The sequence below is a fragment of the Fukomys damarensis genome, unplaced genomic scaffold (assembly GCF_012274545.1).
Source record: "Fukomys damarensis isolate Sample0158 unplaced genomic scaffold, DMR_v1.0_HiC HiC_scaffold_34, whole genome shotgun sequence".
NCBI lineage: Eukaryota > Metazoa > Chordata > Mammalia > Rodentia > Bathyergidae > Fukomys > Fukomys damarensis.
Window position 1 is genome coordinate 22,247,521 of NW_022900946.1, and position 23,258 is coordinate 22,270,778.

General features: G+C 56.8%; 2 protein-coding genes across 3 annotated transcripts; one reads left to right on the top strand and one right to left on the bottom strand.

Annotated features, from left to right (window-relative positions):
- Nucleotides 1-2,606: 2,606 nt before the first annotated feature.
- Nucleotides 2,607-13,878, top strand: LOC104859776 (mesothelin-like protein). The gene is made up of 16 exons (XM_010620555.2): nt 2,607-2,675; nt 3,270-3,374; nt 4,552-4,672; nt 5,657-5,777; nt 9,288-9,373; nt 9,483-9,609; nt 9,690-9,880; nt 10,198-10,288; nt 10,444-10,585; nt 10,980-11,167; nt 11,239-11,394; nt 11,547-11,674; nt 12,389-12,519; nt 12,595-12,689; nt 12,915-13,173; nt 13,481-13,878. Exons 2-16 carry the CDS (start codon nt 3,332-3,334, stop codon nt 13,624-13,626), a joined length of 2,025 nt encoding a protein of 674 aa, XP_010618857.1. The 5' UTR covers nt 2,607-2,675; nt 3,270-3,331; the 3' UTR covers nt 13,627-13,878.
- A 287-nt stretch (nt 13,879-14,165) lies between these two features.
- Nucleotides 14,166-19,556, bottom strand: LOC104859775 (mesothelin). Of its 2 annotated transcripts, XM_010620554.2 has the most exons (17): nt 19,414-19,478; nt 19,223-19,307; nt 18,878-18,921; nt 18,570-18,619; nt 18,231-18,351; nt 17,673-17,758; nt 17,406-17,535; nt 17,128-17,321; nt 16,824-16,914; nt 16,645-16,744; nt 16,233-16,411; nt 15,984-16,139; nt 15,736-15,878; nt 15,531-15,658; nt 14,883-14,977; nt 14,480-14,666; nt 14,166-14,403 (listed from the first exon to the last, which is right to left on the bottom strand). In XM_010620554.2, exons 1-17 carry the CDS (start codon nt 19,438-19,440, stop codon nt 14,315-14,317), a joined length of 1,905 nt encoding a protein of 634 aa, XP_010618856.2. In that variant the 5' UTR covers nt 19,441-19,478; the 3' UTR covers nt 14,166-14,314. The 2 variants fall into 2 exon arrangements, with proteins under 2 accessions (XP_010618856.2, XP_033614561.1); XM_033758670.1 differs by lacking the exons at nt 17,128-17,321; nt 17,406-17,535; nt 18,878-18,921 and having other exon boundaries at nt 19,414-19,556.
- Nucleotides 19,557-23,258: the final 3,702 nt, after the last annotated feature.

Below are 23,258 nucleotides of genomic sequence, written 5' to 3' on the forward strand. Positions count from 1 at the left end.
CTCAGTGTGCCCCCTCTGAAATGCGCCTTAGCTGTCTTCTCACCTGAGGTGATCTGGTTCATGTCCTGCTTCCTCTGGGTGTCAGAGGGCATCGAGTCCGTCTCGTTGGCCTGCCTGTTCACAGGGCCCAGAGTGAGCACATCATGAAGGGTGTCTCAAGGGCTCAGGATGCTGAGCACCCCTTCCCAGTAGAATGAGCAGCAGGTCCTGCGCCTATGTATTCCACTGCTTGTGGACCACGCGTACTTCTAGGGGCTGGGCCACTTTGTACCATGGGGGCCCCCAGACTTTAAGGAGGGCCATCTCAAAGCATCCCAAAAGGCTAGCTATGCCTTCTTGTCCCCAAAACTGGGAATGTTGAGGGCTGACCTCGTGATATCACCCAAACTAGCAACTGCTCTCGGTTAAAGACAAAAAAAAAATAGGGCTGGAGATTTAGCTCAGTGGCACCACGCCTGCCTCGCAAGCACAGGGTCTGAGTTCAATCCCCAGTACCCAAAAGTGGGGAAAAAAATACAGAAAAGCAGGTGGGGTCACCTTCAGGGCTCCATATAGAGCCCTGTAGGGATAAACAACATCCAGCATCCCCAAGAGTTGTAGGTGGCCTGTGCAAGGGGTGACAGGTGGGAATGTGGACAGGCAGGAAGCCACACAAGGGATAGACCCTGCCCTAGGGAAACCTCCACCTATGCTTTCCCTGAAAAGTCAGCCGCCCTGGTCTCAGAGGTCCAATGAGCCCCCGTGACCACCTACCCACCATGTCCAGTCCCTGCTCCCATGCAGGGTAGAATCTCCAGGCTGCAGAGCTCCAACGTGAGCCCTACCCAGCCTGTCTGCCCCTTACCTCCTGGCTGTACAGTAGACAAGATCTAGAGTGTGTGGAGTAACCAGGCGAGGCTCCCTAGAAGAGGAGTTTCCTCTGACAAGGCGCTCCAGTCCAGGTAGGGGACCATGGACAATGTGTGCAGCAGGGCTAGAGGTCGTGCCCAGTATGCACAGGCACCAGTACTCACCACTGTGTAGCCTCTAGTAGTTCATTCACCCTCTCTGGGCCCCTGTCTCCTGTGAAAAACAGGATTACTGCTGCCTAAAGGCTGTGAGTGGGTTTAATAAAACAGGAGCTTGGTACAGAATGTGGTTGTCTCATCAACAGCTCTCTCGGTCTTCTGTCTAGCCTAAGCCCAGGGCTGTCCTAGCAGCCAGACCCACAAAGGGCAGGCCAGCTTCTACCCTTGCCCCAGTCTGCCTTGGGCTGTGGGGGGTGAGTGGGCAGCCCCCACCTAACACCCCATCCCCACAAGCCTTTCCACGTCCAGAGTCATTTCAAGATCTTACACAGCCAAAGCCTGCTCCCAGGAAGTTCTGGGGCTCAGGGTAGGAGTGCCCTCTCTCCCGGGACATTTCTCCAAGCCAGCCCTCAGACCTTGGTCCCCTCCAGACTGGGGCTTCCAGGCCGTATGCCCTTCACCACTGCCCAGTACAGCTGTGGCACTTAGCTATATCTGCTGTGCTGGCACCGCTGGTGGCCAAGGAATCCAATCGGGACCCTGGATCATGCTTCTGGGCTCTGGAGGGGACTGTCAAGGAGCCTGTGGGGCCTTTGCCATCAGCACATCCAGAGCCTGGCTCAGCCCAGCTTGCTGGTACCAAGACCCTGGGATGCATGTAGGGGGAGGCTACGTGGTCACAATACAGAAGCTTGAGGCTCTGGAGCCCTAAGAGCTATAGGCAGGTAGAGGGCCAGGACTGGGACCATGGGCCAGGGCCAGCCTTAAGCAACCATGCCTGCCCACCTTGCCCAGGAGAAGCTTCTTTGGGCACCATAGGCAACAACTAGGGAAGCCCCTGCTACAGGCTCACCTCCTACCCTGATCCCTAGGAGCTCTCCCAGCAGAGCCATCCCACCCTGTGCCCTGGGACTGACACGGCTGCAGCTATAAGAGGCCTGAGCGGGGCCTTTGGCTGGGACAGTGCTGCGTGTATCTGGACTCTCCCGACCATGGGCCCTGCGTGTTCACTTCGCTCCATGCCCACTAGCCTGTGCTCACACCTGCTCTGCCCTGTATCTATCCCCACAGAAGGGCCATTTAGCTCCCATATTGGTCCATGAGTGCCTCATGCTGGGGAAACATGAGCACATGTACGTACAAGCTCTAGGACCCACAGATCATGTAAACTGAGACATACACATATGTGCAATGTGTGCACACATACACTGAAACATGTGACAAAGGCAGGCTCACACCCCACCCACCCAAGGGGCGTAGACACCCAGCGCTGGGCTCCCATGGAGAGGGGCAATGCTGAGCAGCAGCCAACCATGAGCTCAGACTTCTGCCCCACTGGGGCTGGGGAGCAGGCACCCGCTGAGCTGGGCCCTTGGGAATGAGGAGGCAGCAGCCCAGCCCCCGCCCAGGCCCCTCCCCTCGGGCTGTCTGGCAGGTGTCACTGGGGGCCACCAGACAGAGCAGTCGTGTGCAGCCTGCTAGGCAAGGCATGGAGGCAAGAGGGGCCCCAGGTGCCCCTGCCCTACACCACCCCTGTCCCCCAGGCTGATGAGCTGCACAACATCCTAGAACCTGATCTATAGCTCCCTACATCTACCACACGTGGCCAGGAGCAGCCTTGAACCCAAGCCCCAGCAGCAACCTCCTCTGTACAGTGTTCCTGCTCAGGTGAGAGGCACGGGAAGGGTGGGCCTGCCAGCTGGACCCCAGGGCTTCTGGCTGTACTTCTGGGCACTGGGCATCCCCGGGGAGGAGGTTGAGTCCCTCTGAACATCCTTTCTGCCCCTAGCGTAGGGTGACAACCTCCAAATCTCCTCTCAGCTTTGTAGATTCCTGAGTCAAAGGGAGCCCAAAGCTGTCAGACTGTGATCGCTGTGTCCAGAGGAGCTTGGAGTATACAGCTGTCCAGCAGCCCCAGGATACTGGTTTTAGTGACAGAGTCAGAGTATAAGTTCTACAGAAGGGACAGGAGCCACCTGGGCTGCTAGGTGAGGGCCTGCAGGACTCACTGTTTGTAAGAGATGTGTTAATTGGAGACACCGCTGCAGTGTGGGTCCCCAGAGCACGACCTGTGATAAGAAAGGCCGGGCTTGCTGCTCCTCTCTCCCTATTCTGACGCTTGTTTGTGGGATTATTTCCCTCCCAAAGGCAGAGCAGATGCACTGGGGCCCCACCCGGGGTCAAACATCCTGTGTGACACTGGAAATCTCCCCTTCTGTGCCCGGAAGCCTGCCTACATCACTCCCTTCCCTTCCCCTTCAGCTAGTCCTGGACCTACTGTCTGCTCTCCCATTGTATTCCTGCCTGGGGACATCTCAGCCAGGATGACCAGCACTTGCTGCCGCTCTGTCATGGGCCCCAGAATGGGTAAGATAACACTTCCCTACAGAAAGGTGCCCTGGGCCCTCTAGGAGTCTGGCAGGCCTATGGTAGGGCCATCTGCTTAGCTGCAGAGGTAGAAAATGCTTGGATGAGGCCACCCCACCCTCATGAACCTAACTCAGGGGATGCCCCAGTGAAAGCAGGGGAGGAAGGCAGGGTCCCCAGCACAAAGGGTTGGCCGGGTGGTACAAAGGGACACTGTGAGCTCAGTCCTTGTAGGGGCTTTGAGGCCCCAGAAGGAAGGGAAGAGTCATGGCCTGCCAGGCATGGTAACATATACCTGTAATCCCAGCTGCTCAGATTTCAAGTCTGAGGCCAGCCTGGGCTACATAGTGAGACCTTGTCTCAAAATGAAAAAAAATAAAAAGGGCTGGGGATGTAACTCAGCGGCAGAGTACTTACCTAGCATGTGGGAAGCCCTGGGTCCAATTCCCAGGAACGCAAAAGGGAAGAGGATTGCTGGCCCAGCCAGAAGGACAGAGTTCTTTTAGGCTGTCCCAGCACAGGTCAGGCCAGGCCCCCACGCAGAGGTGATGGGGCCCAGAGACATCCCGCCCGGTCCTGTCCTCCTGAGAACAGCAGGCTCCCGTACCCGGCAGGTGAGGGCCCATAGATAGTTACCTTAGCCGGGGCAGCGTCTGCCAGGACCAGTCCCCAACCACGGGCCCTTTCAGGGCTGAAGATTTTGCCAGTTGGTCTTCCCAGGGCCAGTGAGATGGGGCTCCCGGGGCACAAAGCCCATCTAGTGGACTGGGCTTCCGAGACCAAAACATAGGCCAGGCCTCCATGAGTCCTGGTAGGAGGCCCTCTCGCACCCCGCTGCAGAGGCTGAGGGGGCTCAGGATGGGGTGGGAGTCAACTTTTGCCCCTGACTGAGGGTTTCAGTGAGGACAGAGCCACGGCAGGGAGGTCTGGCTGGAGGGAGGAACTTACACACATACACACATCAGCACACAAGAGTGCACAGCCCTGTGCCACACGCAGGCCCCGACTGTGGGCCACATGAGCGTGCACAGCTCCTAGAGCCTCCTCTGGTCTCTCACTAGAGTCCATGTGGCTGTGTTGGGGTCACAGTCCCACTTGGACCCTACACAGACCCCCTGTGACAGAGGATACTCATGCTCACCCTGACACCAGGTCCTCATGGCCTACTCCGTTCCAGGTGCCTTGGCGAGCCCGGGCCTTGCCCTCCTCCTGTCCCTCACTGCTCACTGCTCTAGACCCCGGACTGAGGGCGTTCTCCAGGGAGGGCTGGATGTCGGCAGGGTCGACCCATGGGCCAGGTGAGTGCTTGGAGCGGTCCTGAAAATCCAGTGTTTTCTGTGCTGATTTGTGGGAGCAGGAGGAGGAAGAAGAGGAAAGAGGGTCCTGATCCTGGGCTGGCCCGTGGAGGTCCCTCAGGGAGAGACCACATCCAAGAACAGGAAGCCTTGGCAGGGAGGGCCATTATGCCCTTGGGTCTGACCTACAAGACCTGCCCCAGATGACTCAGCATGTCCAGCTCACTCACAGGTCCAGGGGTGGGTCCCCAGGCCAGGTACACCGCAGGCCTAGCCAAATCTACAACCTTGGCCAGGATCACCTGAATCTGCCCTCTGGGCTCCCGGCCATTGGACCCAGCTCCGGCACCTGCTCTAGTGGCCTCAAGGCCATCACTTCTCCCCAAGTCCTCTGACTCCCTTCTACCACCGCACCCCACCCCCGGCTAGGTTTTGTCCTCTCACTGTCCAGAAGCCTGGTGTCTGGCCTTGGCCTCCCTCCACGTCTTCCCTAGGAGCTGATAGTCGCTGATGAGTCCATCGATCAATTAACAAAATGATTAAAGCACACCCAGGCTAAGGCCATCCAAGGCCCTTCTCTGTGAGGAGTTTGCCATTCCAGTTGCACCTTGAGGAAGGCTTGAAGACAGCCTAGGCCAGGGATGGCGAAGCTCTCAGAGCTTTCAGTAATAGCAAGCAGCCCACTATGGCCCATGGCCCATAGGCTGTGACCACCTAGCAGGTGCCTCTAAACCCCTCAGCAGCCTGCAGGGACGGTCAGGGCCTGGGCCCGGGAGCCACTGCAGATGGACACCTGGGCACACATAAGCCTCATGCAGCTGAGAGCCTGGCCCCACAGGCCGCTCCATAGGGAATAAGTGAGCAGAGCAGAAGTCTACGTGACAGGCCACTTCCTCCTGTCACTCCCTGGGAAGGGGACGAATCTTCCTTTGCTGGAGCTTCCCCTAATATCTCTGCGGTCCCTCGTGGCCTCTTCCTCCCACGCAGGGCCAATACTGTCCTCCTACAAGACTTCTGGTGCCAGCCGGCTGACCAACTTCCACGGGAGCAGATCTCTGCCCTGCTTAGGAGCTTGGCATCGCAGCACATCCGACTCCAAGCCTGGCAGGTAAGGTGTGTGAAGGGAGTGAAGGGGCAGCCAGGCCTTGGAGGCAGCCAGGTAGGGGGTGCGGGTATGCAGCTCCTCTGAGGAGAGGGTCAGCTCACAGCTCAGTCTGTCAGGTTCAACACCACCCAGGCGTGCTCTGCAGTGGCCCCACTGGGACAGGAAGTTTGGATCCTCTAAGATAGACTCTTCCTTCTGGGAACAGCTTTGTCGCATGGCCCATGCTGGCCACTTGGGCCATTTTGCCTGCAGATGCTTCTGCTTCTTGTTTCAGATGAGGACGAAGCTTATCTGCTTCCCTTCTACAACTTCGGGTGTGCAGTCCGCTTTCCTCCACGCTTCCAGGGCTCATGAGTTGATGGTCTCTGTCCCAACTGGGGCTATGGGACCCTGAGCTGTGGGAGGGGCCAGCAGAGCCCACCCGGACTCTGCAGCAAAGTCAGGCATCATCCATCCCTGAGTTGAAAGGAAGAAAGAAGGAGAGGGCAGGAGTAGAATGTGGAGGCACACACCCATAATCCCAGAACTCTGAGAGGCTGAGGCAGGAGGATCGTAAGATCAAGCCCAGCCTGGGAAATTTAGCAAGATCTTGCCTGAAAACAAAAAAGGGCTGGAGATGTAGTTTAGTGCAGAGGCTCTGGATTCAGTCCCCAGTATTGAAAAAAAATATGGTAGATATTAATCTAACCATATCAACAATCACTTTGAGACCCAGGAGTGGTGGCGCACGCCTGTAATCCCAGCACTTGGAAGGCTGAGGCAGGAGGATCACCATGAGTTCGTGGCCAGCCTGGGCTACATAGAGAGATCCTGTCTCAAAAATAAACAAACAGCCACTCACTTTGAATGTCAATGGTCCAAACACACTAAATAAAAGGCAGATTGTAGGTGAGTCAAAATGTAAAATCCAACTCTGTTATCTACCCAAAAAAAACCACTTTAGATGTAAAGAAACACATGGATTTTTTTAAAAAGAGGGAGAGAGAGAGTGAGAGAGGGAAAGAGAAACAGGGCTGGGAATGTAGCTCAGTGGCACAGCGTCTGCCTAACAAGCATGAGTCCCTGAGTTCAATTCCTGGTACCAAAGGGGGGAAAAAGTTAAAAAGAAAAAGAAAAACAAGAGTACAAAAAGTAAAATGGATGGGGCCGGTGACGTAGGTCAGTGGCAGAACACTTGCCTAGCATCCACGAGCCCCTGGGTTCAAAGTCCAGTTCCAGAAGGGGAAAAAAAAAAGCAGGTATAGTTATTTGAATTTACACAGGACAGACTTTATAGCAAGGAAAGCAATTAAGGATCCAGTGCAGCGCTACACAATGATAAAATAGGCAATTCTCCAAGAAGACATGACATCCCTTAACATGTATGTGCTCGACAACAAAGTGTGCTGTTACAAGAGGCAGAAACAGACAGAACTGCAAAGAGGAACAGAGGAAGGTCACAGCTGGAGAATCCCCATCCCTCTGTCACGAGTGCTCAGATCTAGCAGGCAGGACAAGGCTGAACTCAGCAGCTCCATCTGTCAACTGGGTCAAACTGACATCTGTAGATACTTGTCCATCGCTAGAACATATTCTCTTCTCAAACCCCCTATGATGTGGTCTCAGGCTGGTCTCCAACTCACAGCGATCCTCCTGCCAAGAAGACCATATTCTGGGCCTTAAAATACACCTTAATTCTTTTATTTATTTATTTATTTATTTTTTTTTTGAGACAGGGTCTTTCTTTGTAGTTCAGGCTGGTCTTGAACTCACTCTGTAGCCCAGGCTGGCCACAAACTCATGGTGATCCTCCTGCCTCAGCTTCCCAAGTGCTGGGATTACAGGCGTGCACCACCACGCCCAGTAACACACCTTAAATTTTAAAGGTTCAAATCATATAATTTCTGCTCAGATCACAGTGGAACCAAATTAGAAACCAGTAACAGAACGGTAGCTGAAAGACTACCAAATACTTGGAGATTAAACAAGATGCTCTTCAAAAATACATGGGCCAGGGCCAGGGATTTAGCTCAGTGGTTCTGCTGCCTGCCTCGCAAGTGCAAGGACCCCAGTTTGATCCCTGGTACAAAAAAAAATGAGCCAAAGACAATTTCTTAAATGGTTTGAATTAAATGAAAATGCAATTTGTCAAAGTTTGTGGGAAATGTGAAATCAGTGGCTGACTGAATGCAAATAATTAAAAAGAAAGCTCTTCTTTGGCATGGTGATGCACACCTGTACTCCCAGCCCTTGGGAGGCTGAGGCAGGAGGATCACTGTGAGTTTGAGGCCAGCCTGAACTACATAGTGAAACCCTGTCTCAAAAAAACAGAAAAAGAAAGCTCTGAAATCAGTCATCTAAATTTCCATGTTAAGAAAGTGGAGGAGAGGGGCCGGAGATTAAGCTCAGCTGTTCGGTGGCCTGTCTCGCAAGCACAAGGTCCTGAGTTCAATCCCCGGTACCAAAAAAAAAAAAATATATATTAACATCAGAAATGAAAGAGGGGTCAGCACTTCAGAGTTCATGGATAATAAAGGAACATTTGTGCACACAGATGTGACAGTTTAGATGAAATGGAGCAGTTCCCTGAAAGACACAATCTGTGGAAGCCCACACAGGGGAAGTAGATCACTGAAGAGGCTGGTACCTATTAAAGATGGAACCAGCAATCGACCTGCCAGCACTGACTTATTGTTAATGTTTTCCAGGGTTTTTTTCTTTAGTTATACCTTATAAAGAGCATAGAGCTGAATTACCATAAATCTAATCTGAAAATCTCTGGGCTTTAATTGCAAAGTTGGTCTGTTTATATCTGTTAGGATTGTTAGGTTTAGGAGTTTTTGTTTGTTTGTATTTGTTTTTGGTTTTGGTACTAGGAATTGAACCCAGGGCCTTTGCACTGACCTACATCCCCAGCCTTTTTTTTTTATTTTATTTATTTTTTAAGATAGGGCCTCCCTATGTAATTCAGGCTAGACTTAAACTTACTACAGAGCAGAGGATTTAGCTTGGTGGTGCCACTGCCTGCCTCCCAAGCACAAGGTCCCAAGTTTGATCCTGGGTACAAAAAAAAACCCCAAACAAACAAAAAGACTTACTATGTAGCCCTGGCTGGCCTTGAATTTGCAGTGATATTCCTGCCTCAGCTTCTCCAGAGCTGAGATAGGTGTGCACCACCATGCCTGGTGTTTTTTTGTTTTTGTTTTTGATGTTTGGCTTTTGTTTATTTTTGTTTGTTTGTTTGTTTGTGAGACATTGTTTTGCTAAGCTGTCCAGTCAGGACTTGAACTTGCAATCCTCCTGCCTCAGCCTTCTCTAGTGCAGAGATTACAGGTGTGCACAACCACACCTGGTGCAGGGTTGTTGCTCTCTTAGGCCTTGTTATTTTTCCACCTGCTTTTTCATCTTTCTGTGCTATACAGAACTTTCTCACACATGTGCATTAATTACTGGGGTGAACATCAACACCTCCCACTGAGGGAGGGGGCTGGGGCTAAACTGGACAGAGTGTGACCTGCTGTCCATCTTGCCCAGCTCAGCTGCTTGGCCAACCTTGCTTCCCGGCTCGGCCTGCAAGACGACTTTGCACTTCACCCACCAGACCTCTTGCTTTTCTACAAGTGAGTGTCTACCCCATGGCTTCCTCAGCCACTGATGATATCCTTCCAGCACGGGCTGAGCTGCCTTTCTCAGGCTCAGTCCTCCTGATGTCCTCCCACCTGCCTGCAGCCTAAGCCAGGTGAAGGAAGCCAACTGCCAGGCCTTCACCCGCCGTGCAGCCCAGGGAGACACAGAGCTGTTGGCCAACCTGCCCGACCAGAGGGTCGCCCTGCAGCATACAGCCTTGGCCTGCCTGGTAGGCACCTCGGGTGGGGACAGGACAGCCATACCATGGGGCCAGGCCTCCTGCTTAACACTGATCTGCTGTCCCCACAGGGGGGACCCCACCTGCATCTCACTGCCTCAGAGCTGGGGCTCCTTGGGGTCCTGATATGTGACATGGACGCCTCCAGCATTGTGACTGCAGACCCCCATGTGCTGCAGAACCTGTTACGCTGCTCCAGGCTGACCGCCTCGCAGCAAGCTGCCCTCAATACCCTCCTGGCGAGTGGGAGGACCCAGCTCGGGTGGGTGAGGCTTTGAGTGAGGCTGGGGCCTCCCTTCCTTGAGATGAGGTGGGTGGCAGCCAGGGTCTGGGTTCTTGAGGTCACTGATGTCTACAGCCCTGCTGACCTCTGACTTGGGACCCCAGCCCTCAGCCTGTCTGACCCTGTAGGCTGTGGACACAGGGCTGCATTCTTCAGCAGGGAAGGGCCTCATGAGCTGTGTGGACACTGGCAGGGGGCTACGTGCATCTGAGAACCTACTGGGTGTTCTTCCTGCCCTGCTTGGTGTAGGGCCAGGTGCTGCCAGACCCTGACATGGTTCCCTTCCTGTGCACCAGGACTCCTGACTCCTGGAACCTGGAGGGGCTGCAGGCCCTGGGGCTCCTGGCAACCTACATCAGTCCCCACCTGTGGGAACAGGTGCAGGAGGTATGATGGTTTGGGGTAGGGCATGTGGGTTGGGATCTATCCAGCTGTCCCCTTGACCAGCCTGCCCATGTCTGAGGCCACTCTGAGGCCTGAATGTAGGGACCTATGGGGCCAGGCTTCTCCAAGATATGAAGCCACCAAGCCTTTCCTGCCAGGCTGTGGGCCTGGACTTCTTTCGCAGCATGGTGGCTGCCTGCCGGGTGAGGCACCTCAGCCAGTATGACGCCCGGCGCTTCGTCACCAGCTTCCTGGAGGCCAGGGCCAGCTCAGTGTCCTCAAGGCCCAAGCGGAGCACAGGTCAGTGGGCTGGGATGCTGCGTCTCCCCATCCAGGCCTGGTTGAGGCCAAGCTCTTGGTTAGAGGTCAAACTTGGAGAGCCAGCAACGTCTGATTAAGTTCAGAAATGGAGATGGTGGTCAAAGATGGGCCCCCAAAACCAGGCGCAGTGGCATACACCCGTAATCCCAGCACTCTAGGTGGCCGAGGCAGGAAGATCACAAGTTCAAGCCCAACCTGAGTAATTAGCAGTTTAGCAAGACACTGTCTCAAAATAAATAAAAAGGGCTGGGGATGTAACTCAGTGTAAAGGTTCTGGGTTCAACCCCCAGTACCACACACACACACACGCACACAAACTGGGCCCTAACACAGGTGGCCTCGGCCAACCTTCAGTCATCAGCATGCCTTGCAGGGAGATCCTGCATTCGTGGCAACATCACAGCAGCCACCCTGCAGGACGACCTCTTCCTGCTTCGCTATGACTGCACTCAGCTGGAGTTCTGCCTGGGCAGCCACGTGCTCAGAGCCAACCTGGATCCCCTGCTGCAGCACCCTCTACCCGCTGAGTGCCAGCGTGTTGTCAAGGCCAAGCTCACGCAGGTGTGTAGTAGGCAGGGTAAGGGGGTTTGACAGGGCGTGGGCACGGCCACTGATGCCACCACCTGTCCCAGATCTACCCCCACGGTGTGCCTGAGGACCAGCTGCACCTCATCACCTCGCTGGTCTACCTCTACTCTCTGGCTGAGATAGGACAGTGGAACATCACATCAGGGGACACCGTGGTAGCCCTGCTGGCCTCGGACGTAGCCCTGGAGAACCAGACAGAGGTGAGGACAGGGAGTGGTATGGTTAGCCTGGCCCACAGACTGATGGACCCCAGTCCCACTGATCCCAGCCCCCTGACCCTGGTGCCACTGACCTCATCCCCCTGAATCTGGTCCAGTTGACCTCAGCCTGCTGACCTTGTCCCCACCCCCAGGCAGTCCTACAGAGGTTTCTGGACCACAATGGCATGGTCACCGGCGCCCTGCTGGTGGCCATTGGGGGTTCCCGCCTCTGCTGGATGAGCCCCAGGCAGATCCATACCATTCAACCCTCGGAGTTCCGGTGAGCTACCCAACCCGCCATCCACCTGGCAAGGGTCACAAGGGGAAAATGATAAGAAAGGGAGAGGGATAAGGCTCAAGTGGGAAATCTGGTCTGGGCCAGGCCATGGGAGGCGTAACAAAGTACTACAGACTGAGTGTCTTAAAATGAGAAATTTAGGGCCGGGGATTTAGCTCAGTGGTTCTGCCACCTGCCTCACAAGTGTCCCGAGTTCAATCCCCAGTACCAAAAAAAAAAAAGAGAGAGAGAAATTTATTTTCTAGAACTGGAGACCAAAAACGCAAAGCCAAGGGGACCGCAGGGCCAGACCATCATCCTTCAGGGAGGGTCCTCCTGCTCTCAGTCCCAGCATTGCCCGTAGGTCTTGATGTTCCCTGGCCTGCATTTGTATCCCTACCGGCCCCACCTGCCTTGTGGTGGCTCCTCCCTGTCTCAGTCAAAATTCCCGTTATGAGGAAGCCAGGCACTGGATTTAGGGCCAGCCCAATCCAATGTGACTTCATCTTTGAATGTGATTTCCTTCACCAACACCCTATGTCCCAATAAGGTTGCATTCTGAGGTTCTAGATGGACACACATTTTGTGTGGACACTGTTCAACGCAGTATAGAGGGAAAGAGGAAAGCAGTGGTGTGGAGAAAGCAGCACATTCCCAGCAGTGTGGAGGTCACAGGGCTCTGACCTGCTCATCAGCACCACCTACCCCGCCCCCCAGGCTGGCCGGGGCCCCGGACCTCTCCTCCTGCCCTCAGAGCCGGAAGAATGTGCTCTTTGCCAAGGCCCGTGAGGCCTTCAGCAACACCAGCACCACAGCCGCCTACTACCACCTCATGCGCCCGTACCTTGGTGAGACCCAGGCCTGCGCGCAGCATCTCTCCCCAGGCACACCCAGCCCCTATTCCTCACCACTGCCTCCCCTAGGTGGCGCCCCTGTGGAGGAGCTGCAGCACTTGGCCCAGGCCAACATCTCCATGGACATTGACACTTTCACCAACCTCAATCCCCATGTGCTGAAGGTGGGCCCTGGGCATCTGGCAGGTGGTGGGAGGTAGGGCAGGTCCCCGGGTGCCAGGCCTGCATGTCCCAGGTCAGAGCAGTGCAACCAGTGTGGGTCCTTGTCACTCCTCCAGGCTGGCCCTGCCCCTCACCCCTGTCCACATCAGTGCTAGGTCCTGGGAGACAACTGATCTCAAAGGATTCTCCCCTGGGCCCCCCACACAGCCCCCTGGCATCCCTTACAGAGTCTGAGCATCAGCAATGTGACCACGCTGCTGGGCCAGAATGTGGGGGACCTACAGAAGGCCCGCAGCCACCCAACCGTCAGCTCCTGGCTGCGTAGCCTCAACACGTCAGCCCTGGGTGAGCTGGGCCTGGACACCAACCTCGCAAGCCCCACCCCTGCCCAAACGACCAGAAGACTCCCCAGCACTACCCGCCCAGCGTCCAATCTGGCCGCCTTCCCCAGCCAGCCAGGGAACATCAATGCAGCCCCCACCTCAGGTACAGCCCCTGCCCCTCGCTGCCCACTGCACACCCCTGGCCGTTCCCAGTTCTCATCTTGCACCTGCTCTACCATCAGCCTTCTGAGTGACCTCCAGGTGATGTCGGTGTCACCTTTCATTACCTGCTGAACCATTTAGGGACGCAAGTGCCCCCTCAAACCCAAGCAGTAGGAAGTGGGCTGGGGGAAGTTCTTTAATCACTGCTGCACATAGAAAAGCTTCCATATATGAAGCTCCTCACTGGTCCTCCCTCGCCCAGAGGAGGGGCTCTGGCCAGGACTGAGGGCCCCTCTCATTCCCTGTAGGCAGCCCACCGGCCCACCTGGCATACTTGCTCCTCTCAGTGGCCCTGCCCGCCAGCCTCCTGTGGCTGCTAGTGTTTGGGTACCTCCAGGCCCAATGGGGGATAACCATGCAGCACCAGGACCCCGGCCACTGCGGACAGCGCTGACCCTTGGTGACCAGGCCCATGGGCATCACATACAAGACAAATGGAGCTGCTGGAGGAAGCTGGATGTCTGCCCAGCAAAGGTGCAGCCCTAGGTTTGGGAGACCTGTGTCGTCCCCATCCGAGGTCTACAGGGCTGGTCCCATGCACCTCAGCTCCAGAACCTACATCTGTGGGACCTGCCTAGCCACAGGCCCAGGCTGGCAGTGGGGACAGTCTCCAGGATAACTGGGACGAGGTAGAGCTTCCCTCTCACTGCCCTTGAGGGTAGATCTAAATAAAGTATGAAATTATCTGCTGCCTGTGTCCTTCCTGGGGCCCTAAAAGGAGCACAAACTCTCCTCCAGACACCCTTCCACTGGAAGCTGGGAACAGGACTACTACACCTTGGGGACAATAGCAATCTCATCAGGAAGGCCTCAGATAGCCCTCGCCGGCTTGAAGCCCCACCCCCGTGCCCAGCTTCCCAACGGTGAGAGGGCTGAACTCAGGAAGTCTTGCCCACAGGTCATAAGAAACTCCAAAATCATCCCCACTCGGTCCTGGTAACAGCACAGGTCTTGTCTGCAGAGGGATGGGCCACTGTTTATTGAGCTCAAATGCCCTTGGGCCAGACAGTGACCCCCTGGTCCTGTACCCACCTGGTGGAGCACCACGGTGGGCAGCGGCCAAGGCGTTGGGAGTAGGAGCCTCAGCTCAGAGTACCAGCCACTAGCAGAGCAGGGGTCAGTGCCAGCACAAGTCCAGATGCAAGGAAGGAGGTCCCTCCAGAGAAGGATTCTGCGCAGAGAAGAGGTACCTCAGACCCTCCTTACTCCCTGTGCACCAACTCTTCCCCCAGGCTTCCCTAGCCCACCTCGGGAGTTGAGTTCCAGGACCAAGTAGCCGTTGGGGATACCACCGCGGAGCCCCAACCCCAGTATATCCAGGTCCTCCTGCCGCTGCTGGAAGATCCATTCCTTCACCGGGCTGTTCCTCTCCTCTGCCTTCAGGCCTGCCACGTGCGGTCCCAGAAGGTGTTGCACCTCAGCCACGGTCAGCCGCTGTCAGGGCGCCAGGCAATCATCAGGCCCTCCAGGCTGCCCAGGATCCTGGGGCTCCACTGTGTGCAGAGCAGCCGTGCCTCCTGGGCACACTGATGCTTGCCTGGGCCCCTTCAGACTTAGGAGCTTGGCCAGCGGGCCCTGGTTCGAAGGTCACCCCTCTGGAGACCCCACCTGCTACAAGACCCCACCTCCTTGAGGCTTTGCCCCTCTTACCTCCACAGCCTTGACTGGTAGCTTCTTAAATGTGGCCATGTCCAGACTTACATTCTGGTGGCTGAGGGCCTGCAGGTCCTCTGTGGAGGCCCCACCTGGCCAAGAGGAAAGGACCCCAAGCTCCAGACCTCACAACATGCCCTAGACCTATCCTCTAGTAACAGTTACAGGAAGCCCACCTTCGTTCGTGTGTGTGTGTGTGTGTGTGTGTGTGTGTGTGTGTGTGTGTGTTGTACTGGAGATTGAACCCAAGAGTGTTCTACCACAGAGCTACAGCCCCAGTGCTTTCGTTTTATTTTGAGATGGTTCTTCTGAGTCACTAAATTGCCCAGACTGGGCTTGAACTTTCAATCCTCCTCCTGCCTCAGCCTCCCAGAGTGCTGGGATCACAGGCATGTGCCACTGGGCCTGGCTGAGACTCATCTTCTTTATAGCAATTCCCTTCCTCTTAAAGAATTCCCAGTCTGGCTTTGCGTGGCCACTGCCTGACCCCTCGGCAGGAGAGGGTCAGTCCCCTAGCGGGGCTAGAATTCACAGCTTCCAACATGTTTTAAGGGGCAGGGGACAGGCTGCCCTGTGTCCCTGGCCTATGAAGGATATCTTGGCACCCCTTCCTGTCCCCACTTGGCCTCGTGTACCCTGGCTCACCGAGGAAGGCCCAGATCTTCCCAAAGTACTCTGGCCCGCTCACATTCTGGAATGCCAAGTGAGCCTTGGGAAAGAGGACGCCCAGCTGTTTTGAGCTGCATGACTCCAGGTCCTGAGGCCTGGCCGCCCTGGAAGCAGAATAAAGGAGGAAGTAAGTAGGGGGCAGGATACACCCACCCTGCCTGATAGAGCCCCCATCACTCACCACAGGACACTGGCAGGCACGGAGCCCAGTTGCTTGGGGCTGAGGGCGCACAGGTAGGTGGGATAAAAGCCAGTCAGGGCATCCAGAGTGTCTTTGTCCAGCTGGCCACTCCCCATCAGGTAGTGGGCAATCAGGGCGACCAGCTGTGGCAGGAAGCCATTCAGCTGCCGTGGGGCAGAAAGCAATGCAGTCCCGCCAGCCCCGGCTGCTCATCCTCATGCCAGACGCTCCCCGGGGAAGGCGGTCACCTTAGTGTCCATATTTGGCCTTTTGCTGACTTTGAGCAGAGCTTTCAAGGTGTCCAAGGAGGTCACATTCCACTTCTGAATATCCTCAGGGCTCATGAGGTGGAAGAAGTAGCCCAGTCTCAGGATCAGGGACTCAGGGTAGCCTTGTGGGTAGGTCTGTGGGAGAAGTGAGCTTTTGGATCAGAGCTCCTCCCTGGGGGCAGGGGAAGTCCTGGGCCTGGCAGGCAGGCAGCCCACAGCAGGAGTTACCTCATCCAGCTTTCGCTTCAAGATGCTGAGCTGCTGGTAGGTAAAGGGAATGGCATTCACCCGATCCATTTGTGCGGCCAGCAGAACACCGTCCACACAGGCCTCCAGTTCCCAGTCCTCATAGAAGAAGAGGTCTTCATCTACCACCTGGGGCTTCCGCCCTGGAGGACAGGCTTTCTCTGCAGGAAAGGCAAGGGTCAAAGGCCAGCCTGCTTCTTTCCACCTCTCCTTCCTCCCATAAATGCCACAAGACCTTGAGCCTCCGTTTACCCACTCGCAAAATGAGGCAATTCTCCACACTCTGTGAGGTTATGATTGAACCAGCTGAGGAGCCAGAAAGGGTTGCAGGTAGGGGCAGGTGAGACCCTACAATGCCAGACCCCAGCCTGGCCCAGCGTGGTGTGGGGCTCACCCTCTGTGCTCCGCTTGAGCCTCAGGAGGATGGTGGTCAGCTCAGGCCATCGTCCAGATGGATCCTGGGAGCTACGACGCAGCCAGGCATCTGTGACCCCCTGAGGACAGGACAGGACAGGGTGGCTCAGCACGGGCCAAGTGGATCTGTCGCATAGGCACACAGGGGCCAAACCTCACCTTGGGGATGGTATGGATGGTGGACTGGTCTAGCACAGCCAGCAGGCTCTGCAGGGAGTCCAGTGTGGAGACCGACCACCTCGATGGGGGGCTGTCCAGACACAGGAGCTTGGCTCAAGGACCCTGCCACTCCAGCCCCAGACAGAGAGAGCGGGGGGTGGGGGGAGCCAAAGTGGGTACAGATAGGTACAGCAGGCGACAGGAGACCCTGGGCTGCCCGGTGCAGACGAGGACATCCTCAGTCACAGCTGCCCAGGAACCACCAATCCAAGCAACCTTCAAAGACCCAGACACCCCTCCTCACCCATAGGGGGGCCCTCCACCCTGCAGAGCTGCCTTGGCCGCCTCCTGCTGGTCCTGGTCCAGGGGCCCCAGGCAGGCTGCCAGGCGGGGAAGGACGACTGAAGCAGAGTTGACGACAATGCGCCCAGGCAGGTTGCAAGCTAGACCTCCCAGGGCCTGCACGTTGTCCTCACTCACCTGAGACCCCTGCACACCCTGTGTAGGCAGTGGGCCTTAGCACCTCTGGGGAACCGCCAAGCCCCTTCCTGGCTGCCTTGCCCCGCGACTCCCATCCAGTACCTGGCAGGTCAGAGCTGCAAGCAGCAGGTGCCGCCGCTCGGGACCCCCCCTCGGGAGCACATCCACATTAGCCTTGGCGATGCCAGAGAAGAACTGGGTACAAGCCTGGGACCCCGTGAACAAGTCTGGGCTGAGAGGCAGGGTGGGCGCTGGGGCCGGCCGTGCAGACTAGCGCACACCCTACCTGAGGGCTGCCCCAGCTGAGCCACCAAGGCCCTACGCTTTGAGGTTGAGGGGAGGGTGCTCCAGCCTGGAGCGTGTCCCTACTTGAAGAAGGGCAACATATCCAGAGGAAAGATGTCCAGGTTCTTGGGGACAAGGTGCTTGGAGAGGCGAAGTGCCAGACAGTGCAGCTGCCAGGAGACCAGAAATACAGCTCAGAAAATTCCGGGCCACTACCCAAAAGATGGGCCAGAGGCCCCTGGTTGGTGCCACCCATACTGCTCTTGCAGTCCCCTAGGCCTGCTCATAAGGAGCTGTTACTCTGAGAGCTGCCCTGCTGGGGCCCAGGCAATAGGTACTGGCCGACAGCCTTCTCCCCGCCCGAGACTCACCCACCCCATATCATGCCTCCTACGCCCACTGTAGGCCACGTGTGGTGGACAGGCCTGCCAGAGCTGCCCCTGGTGCTCCAGGAGGGGACAGCTAGGTCATCTCAGGTTTGCCCCCAGAGAACTAGACCCAAATGGGAACGGGTACATTCATGGTCAGTTCAGGTGGCGGAGGAGCTCCGGGTGTAGCCACAGCCCGGGAGAGACCCTGGGTGGGCAGTGGTGTGGCAGCCCACTAACTCCTCAGCCTCCCCTGCCCCACCTAAGGACTAACCTGATCCACACGGAGCGTGACATTCTCCTGCTTTACGGCCATGGCCAGCTCCTGAGCGCGCTCAATGCTCATGCCAGACACCTCCGTACAAGTGAAGTCACGGAGGAAGCTGGAGTCAAGGCTGCGGGCGGGAGAGGGGCATGCACAGGGCTGCCCTGCCACCATGTCACCCCCCAGTGGACCCTGGGCACACCGTGGAGGGGTAATCACTTCCCCAGCGCCCATCTCAGCCAGGCAGGGAGGACAAGGGGGGACATGGGCTCGGGAACTTGAGCACTGAGACTTGGCCATGACTCAAGGCCCCCAGAGTCCTTGAGGGATTTGGGGTCCTGCACTTACCTGGCAAGGTCACCCTTGTTGGCCAAGACTGGGTTGAGGAGGACAGCCGTCTGGGGAACAGGACCTGGATGAGAACTCCCCAAGCAGGAGTTTCTCAGGCCCAGCTGTTCCCTGAGCCGGGCTGCCTGCTGGGACCATGTCTTGGGCCCATGGCTCGACCACTCCCTAATCTAGTCCCTCCGGCTCAGACATGCCCTTGCAAATAGGCACCTCTGAAATCCAGTAGATTCCTTCATGTTCCCCACCCCAGGCAAAGCTGAGACCTCCACCAAGACCAGAGGGCCCTCCCATTCGCCAGAGGACCTCACCTGCTGTGTCATGACTGTCTGGGTCCTCAGAAGCTGCACCCACCCTGCACAGTAAAGGACATAGACTGGAGGGGAGGGCCAAGGTTTCTGGGTTGTGCCAGACCTTGAGGAGGGAGGGGGTGAAGGTACGCCTCTCCCTGCTCAGCCTTGTGTAGACCCTGCAAGGTTTGGAACCCACGCCATCCTGGCCCACATGACTGGGAACAGGGTCTGAGTGCAGCCCCCAATCCTTCCTGCCCTCAGCAAAAGTGAAGGCCTCGCTGGCGGAAAGCCTCTCCCCAGATCCTAACCCGCTAAGGGCCTTGGGTTGCATCCCCCTGGTCCAACACCAGGCAGCAGACTCACCCAAGCTGAGGAGCAGCAGAAGGCCGCTGTGGGTGAAGGACCGGCAGGACCTTGGGGGGAGTCGAGCTGTTGACAAGGCCATGGTCTGTGGAGAACAATGACTCTGATGCCCCCAAGGTCTCCCTGCCTTCATACCCAGCACTGTCCCCACACAGTGAGTGGCCTCTGGGACCAAGGAGCTCTAGTCAAACCTTCTCCGTGGGCACCAGAAGCAGCATCTGGCTGTTTGCCCTGCTTTGCAGACTGCCCAGCTCCTCCCCTCAGGAAGACGCCCTCGGCCGGGTGGATCTGGGTCTGAGCCAGCCCAGCCCCTAGCCATGAGGCCTGAGGCAGGCACCCACCATCTCCTCTCCTCCCAGGGCAGAGCAGGGCAGGGCAGGGTTACTGCCAGGAGGTAGGGCTGCTTTCCCACCCAAATCGACCCTGGTTTCCCCATTTGAGAAGGGGGATTGAGCAGTCCGGGCTAGGGTTGTTTTGTGCACCCCCCTCTCTTCGTGGTGCCCTCCATTGCGGGTACCTGGGCTTTGGGAAACCTGGAGAGTGTGAAGGGCAATGCCTTCCACCAACTCCATCGGGCTGCTCTGACCCTACCTTCAGGAAACATGGGTGGGCCCGTGGGCAACCTGGCGGGTTCCCAGAGTGGAGCTTGGAGACCCAGGCCAGTGTGGGTGGGCGCCCCTCCCTGGGGAAGTACTGTCCTCCTGGGGTCAGTGTAGGGCCTACAGGACCAGATCATCCTCCGGGAGGCCTTTGCCCTACCCCTGCAAACCCGGCCCAGGTGTACCCCACCATGGCTCAGAGTGGAGAGTCCCTCCTATACCTAAGATTCAGCCACCTGTCCACTGGGCTGAGCTGCCTGGGGCAGCCTGCTGGTGTGGTATCTGGGAGCCACCAGGCCTCCAAGTGATGTCCTCTCAGCCCCCACCCCAGAAGACAGGGAGGCCCCCTGTGGCTGCCACACCCTTAACTAATGGCAAAAAGCCAGGTCCCCAGCCAGAGAACAGGAGGTGAGGTGGGTATGGAAGGGCAAGACCCCCCCAGGTCTACCTTGGAAGCAGGACATGATCTCTGCCCCCATGTGACCCAAGGACCCCTAACATCCACACCCAGGAAGGCTGCAGCTCCCTCCCTGCCCAAGCCCACTACAGATGGGGTCCAGAGCACAGGTAGGGTCCAGGTGAAGTCTGTCTTGGCTCAGTCCAGAGTACCGGAGCTTACCTGTGAAATGGGGTGGCATCCCAAGTGTCCTGTCCAGCACTATTTCTGAAAGCACCAGTTCCATAGTCCTGGTGGGGCAGCCCAAGACAGGCACCGAGAGGCTCATCCCTTATCTCGTGTCCCCTAGGAACAGTGTCCATCCAGCTCCCGCTGCTCGTTAACCATCCATGCACTTACTGAGCACCTACTGTATGCTGCATCCTGTCATGGTAACCATTCCCCGGGTGGGTCTGGGCCTTGCTCAGAGCACAGGCCCCTCGAAGCGAAGTGGCCCTGTCTGTGGGATGGTGGCCAGCTCCCAGCAGGGTAGGTGGGAGACTGCAGGACACTGCCCAAGTCTACTCTATGCCCCCCACTCCCCCAACCCCCACTCTCTACCCAGCCCAGCCAGAGCCGAGGTCGGCCTTCAAGTGGTAGAAAATGAAGCCAGACCACATTCCTTGTTGAGGTCGGGCCTCGCCTCGGTGAGAACAGGTCAGAAGAATGTAGTCTATAGTCAGGACTTCTACACAGAGCCATCTGCTCCTCGCCTCAGCAGAGAGATGCTGTGCGGCTGACCAGGGCCACACAGGGGCTGGGAGCAGAAATGAGTCCTGAAGACACCAGGGGAGGAAGGTCCTCCCTTCCTGCTCCTCCTCGTGCAGCAGTGAACAAGAAGGGGGCCCCAGGCTAGGCGGGGACCTGCTGGGCCCTCCCCTGGCAGGTTCCAGTACCGGTCTGGACCCTATCCCTGCTCGCACTTAGGGCGGCTGGGTTGAGGTGCCAGGCAGTGCTGCCGCGCCGGGGTAGGCATCTCCCACACCTCTCCAGCACACCCATTCCCACGCATGCGTACATACACGGATGTATGTGTGACCCGGACCCTGTCCCCCACCCCACATTAACCAGGCCATAGTTACCCCCTCATGGGCTTGTACGCAGAGCTTTAGTCTCAGAAAATGTGGGCCCTCCCCATCCCCCAGCTGTATCAGGTTCTGTCCCCGAAGAGCCAGCCCACCCACCCCGACGGACATAGGGCTCACAGTGAGCCATCCGTGGGACGCTCCTCTACCCACTGTGTTCACTGTGGGTGTTCACTGTGACCAGGGGCTCCTCTCGTGGGCAAAGGCCCTGTGCTCTTATCTGACTTTCACTCGAGGAGCCCTTGACTCCCTCAGCCCTGTCACCCTGCAAAGCTGACTTGGGGCAGCCTCTGGTTCTCCCAACAGAAGGAGCACATTCAGCACCACCGAGACGACAGGGGTAGGGGCTTTCCTGAGCCACAGATCCCGGGCAGGAGGGCAGGTCATGGGAAGCAGGAAGAGTCAGGCAGAGTGGGTGGTACGTGCGGGAACAGGGCGTGGGTCACTGAGTTCTTGGCAAGTGCCAGATGATCTCTTTAAAGGAAGCTGAGAAAGTGGGAGCAAGCCTGCCAGGCACGAGGAGTGTCTGGCTCGGGCCGCCTGAGGAGGTGTCTGGCTGCTCATCGCAGCCCCAGTCTAAATGGCCCCTTCCCAGGGTCTGGCCCAGCCCTACCCGGGTGACAGAAGAACTTGCGCCTACTCAGTTTGTTCCCACACCTGGGAAGTGGGGTTGCAGAGACACAGGAGCAACTAAGGAGGACTGGCCCCCGCAGCCAGGGTATGAGGCAGCTGCTTATGCGGCAGGAATGTGTGGGTGGAGACCTTTAGGAGGAGCTGTGGACAGGGGCTGGCGTGGGGCCAGGCCCGGGCTGCCCAGGGGAGGAGGGTGCCTTGGTCCTCATCTTTGTGGACCTGGAGAGAGCCGTAGGCCCAGGCTCCATGAGATTTCATGCTCCCATTTCCCAGGCATTAAAATTGAGGGAGCAGAGCGACCGGAGTCACCGAGCAAAGTAAGGGTGTGGTCTTCTGGCTGAGTCATGGTGGGCTCCACAGGCCACAGGGGCTGTGCGCTGGCCACACAGCCACTCACAGCTCCCCTGAGCGCAGGCCGTGGTGGGGGAGGCCCATTTCTTCAGATACGCTCCCGTCTCAAGGCAGTGTGATGTGGACATCACCGTGGCTCGGAAATGAGCAGGTGAAGGGTGACGGAGCTGAACGGAACGGGCTCCGTGACTGGCCCAGCACCACAGTTCACCTCGGTGGGCCAGGCTAACCACAACAGAACTGCATACCCGCACCGGCTGGAAACCCGGGGGTAAAGTAGGAGCATTGTTCAAGCATAGTTGCCCTTCCTGTATGTAGATCTGGGTGGGGCAACATTGAAGTCGAAAGTCGTTGCTTCCCCTTGGCTGCTGCAATAACATACGATCACCAGGTCCCAGTGTGATCTGTCTCGGCCTCTTATCTGCGAAGGGGCTGGGGCTCAGTTCAGTGGTAGGGCGTGCTGAGCCTGCATGAGGCCCTGGTTCTACCCCCAGCACCAAAACCAAAACACTTGCAATAGCTTCTGTTTGCTGAGCTGACTATACAAAGCACCGGTCTCTGACCTCGATCATGACTAGGTTTTCTGTTATATGCAATTGAGCCCACCCTAAGTAGCAAGAGAATTCTGCCGGGTACAAGAATCAATTTACAGCCTAGGATGGCAGCAAGTTCAGAGCTACATATTGGGCTCAAAGAGCTCAAGGGCAGCCTGACCTACACAGTGAGTTTCTGTCTCCAAAACACAATACAACAGAACACAACAAAACAAAAGAATCAACTTACAAAAGTCAACAGAAAAAACGTTTTTAAATCCCCCTCATAGGAAATAATTGGATGCTGAGGCAGGAGGATCGTAAAATATAGGTCAGTCAGCCTGAAAATAGTAAGACTAATAAAAAACAGGCTAGAGAGCCAGGGATTTGGCTCAGTGG

Excerpts from the sequence above, each read along its gene's own strand:
- LOC104859776 (XM_010620555.2), top strand. The coding sequence starts at position 3,332 with ATGACCAGCACTTGCTGCCGCTCTGTCATGGGCCCCAGAATGG. Across the intron at positions 11,675-12,388 it reads ATTCAACCCTCGGAGTTCCG|GCTGGCCGGGGCCCCGGACC; the intron begins GTGAGCTACCCA and ends CCCGCCCCCCAG. Across the intron at positions 13,174-13,480 it reads CAATGCAGCCCCCACCTCAG|GCAGCCCACCGGCCCACCTG; the intron begins GTACAGCCCCTG and ends CATTCCCTGTAG.
- LOC104859775 (XM_010620554.2), bottom strand. The coding sequence starts at position 19,440 with ATGCTGCTTCTGGTGCCCACGGAGAAG. Across the intron at positions 18,352-18,569 it reads AACAAGGGTGACCTTGCCAG|CCTTGACTCCAGCTTCCTCC; the intron begins GTAAGTGCAGGA and ends TCCCGCCCGCAG. Across the intron at positions 16,412-16,644 it reads GCTCAAGCGGAGCACAGAGG|AGAAAGCCTGTCCTCCAGGG; the intron begins GTGAGCCCCACA and ends CCTTTCCTGCAG.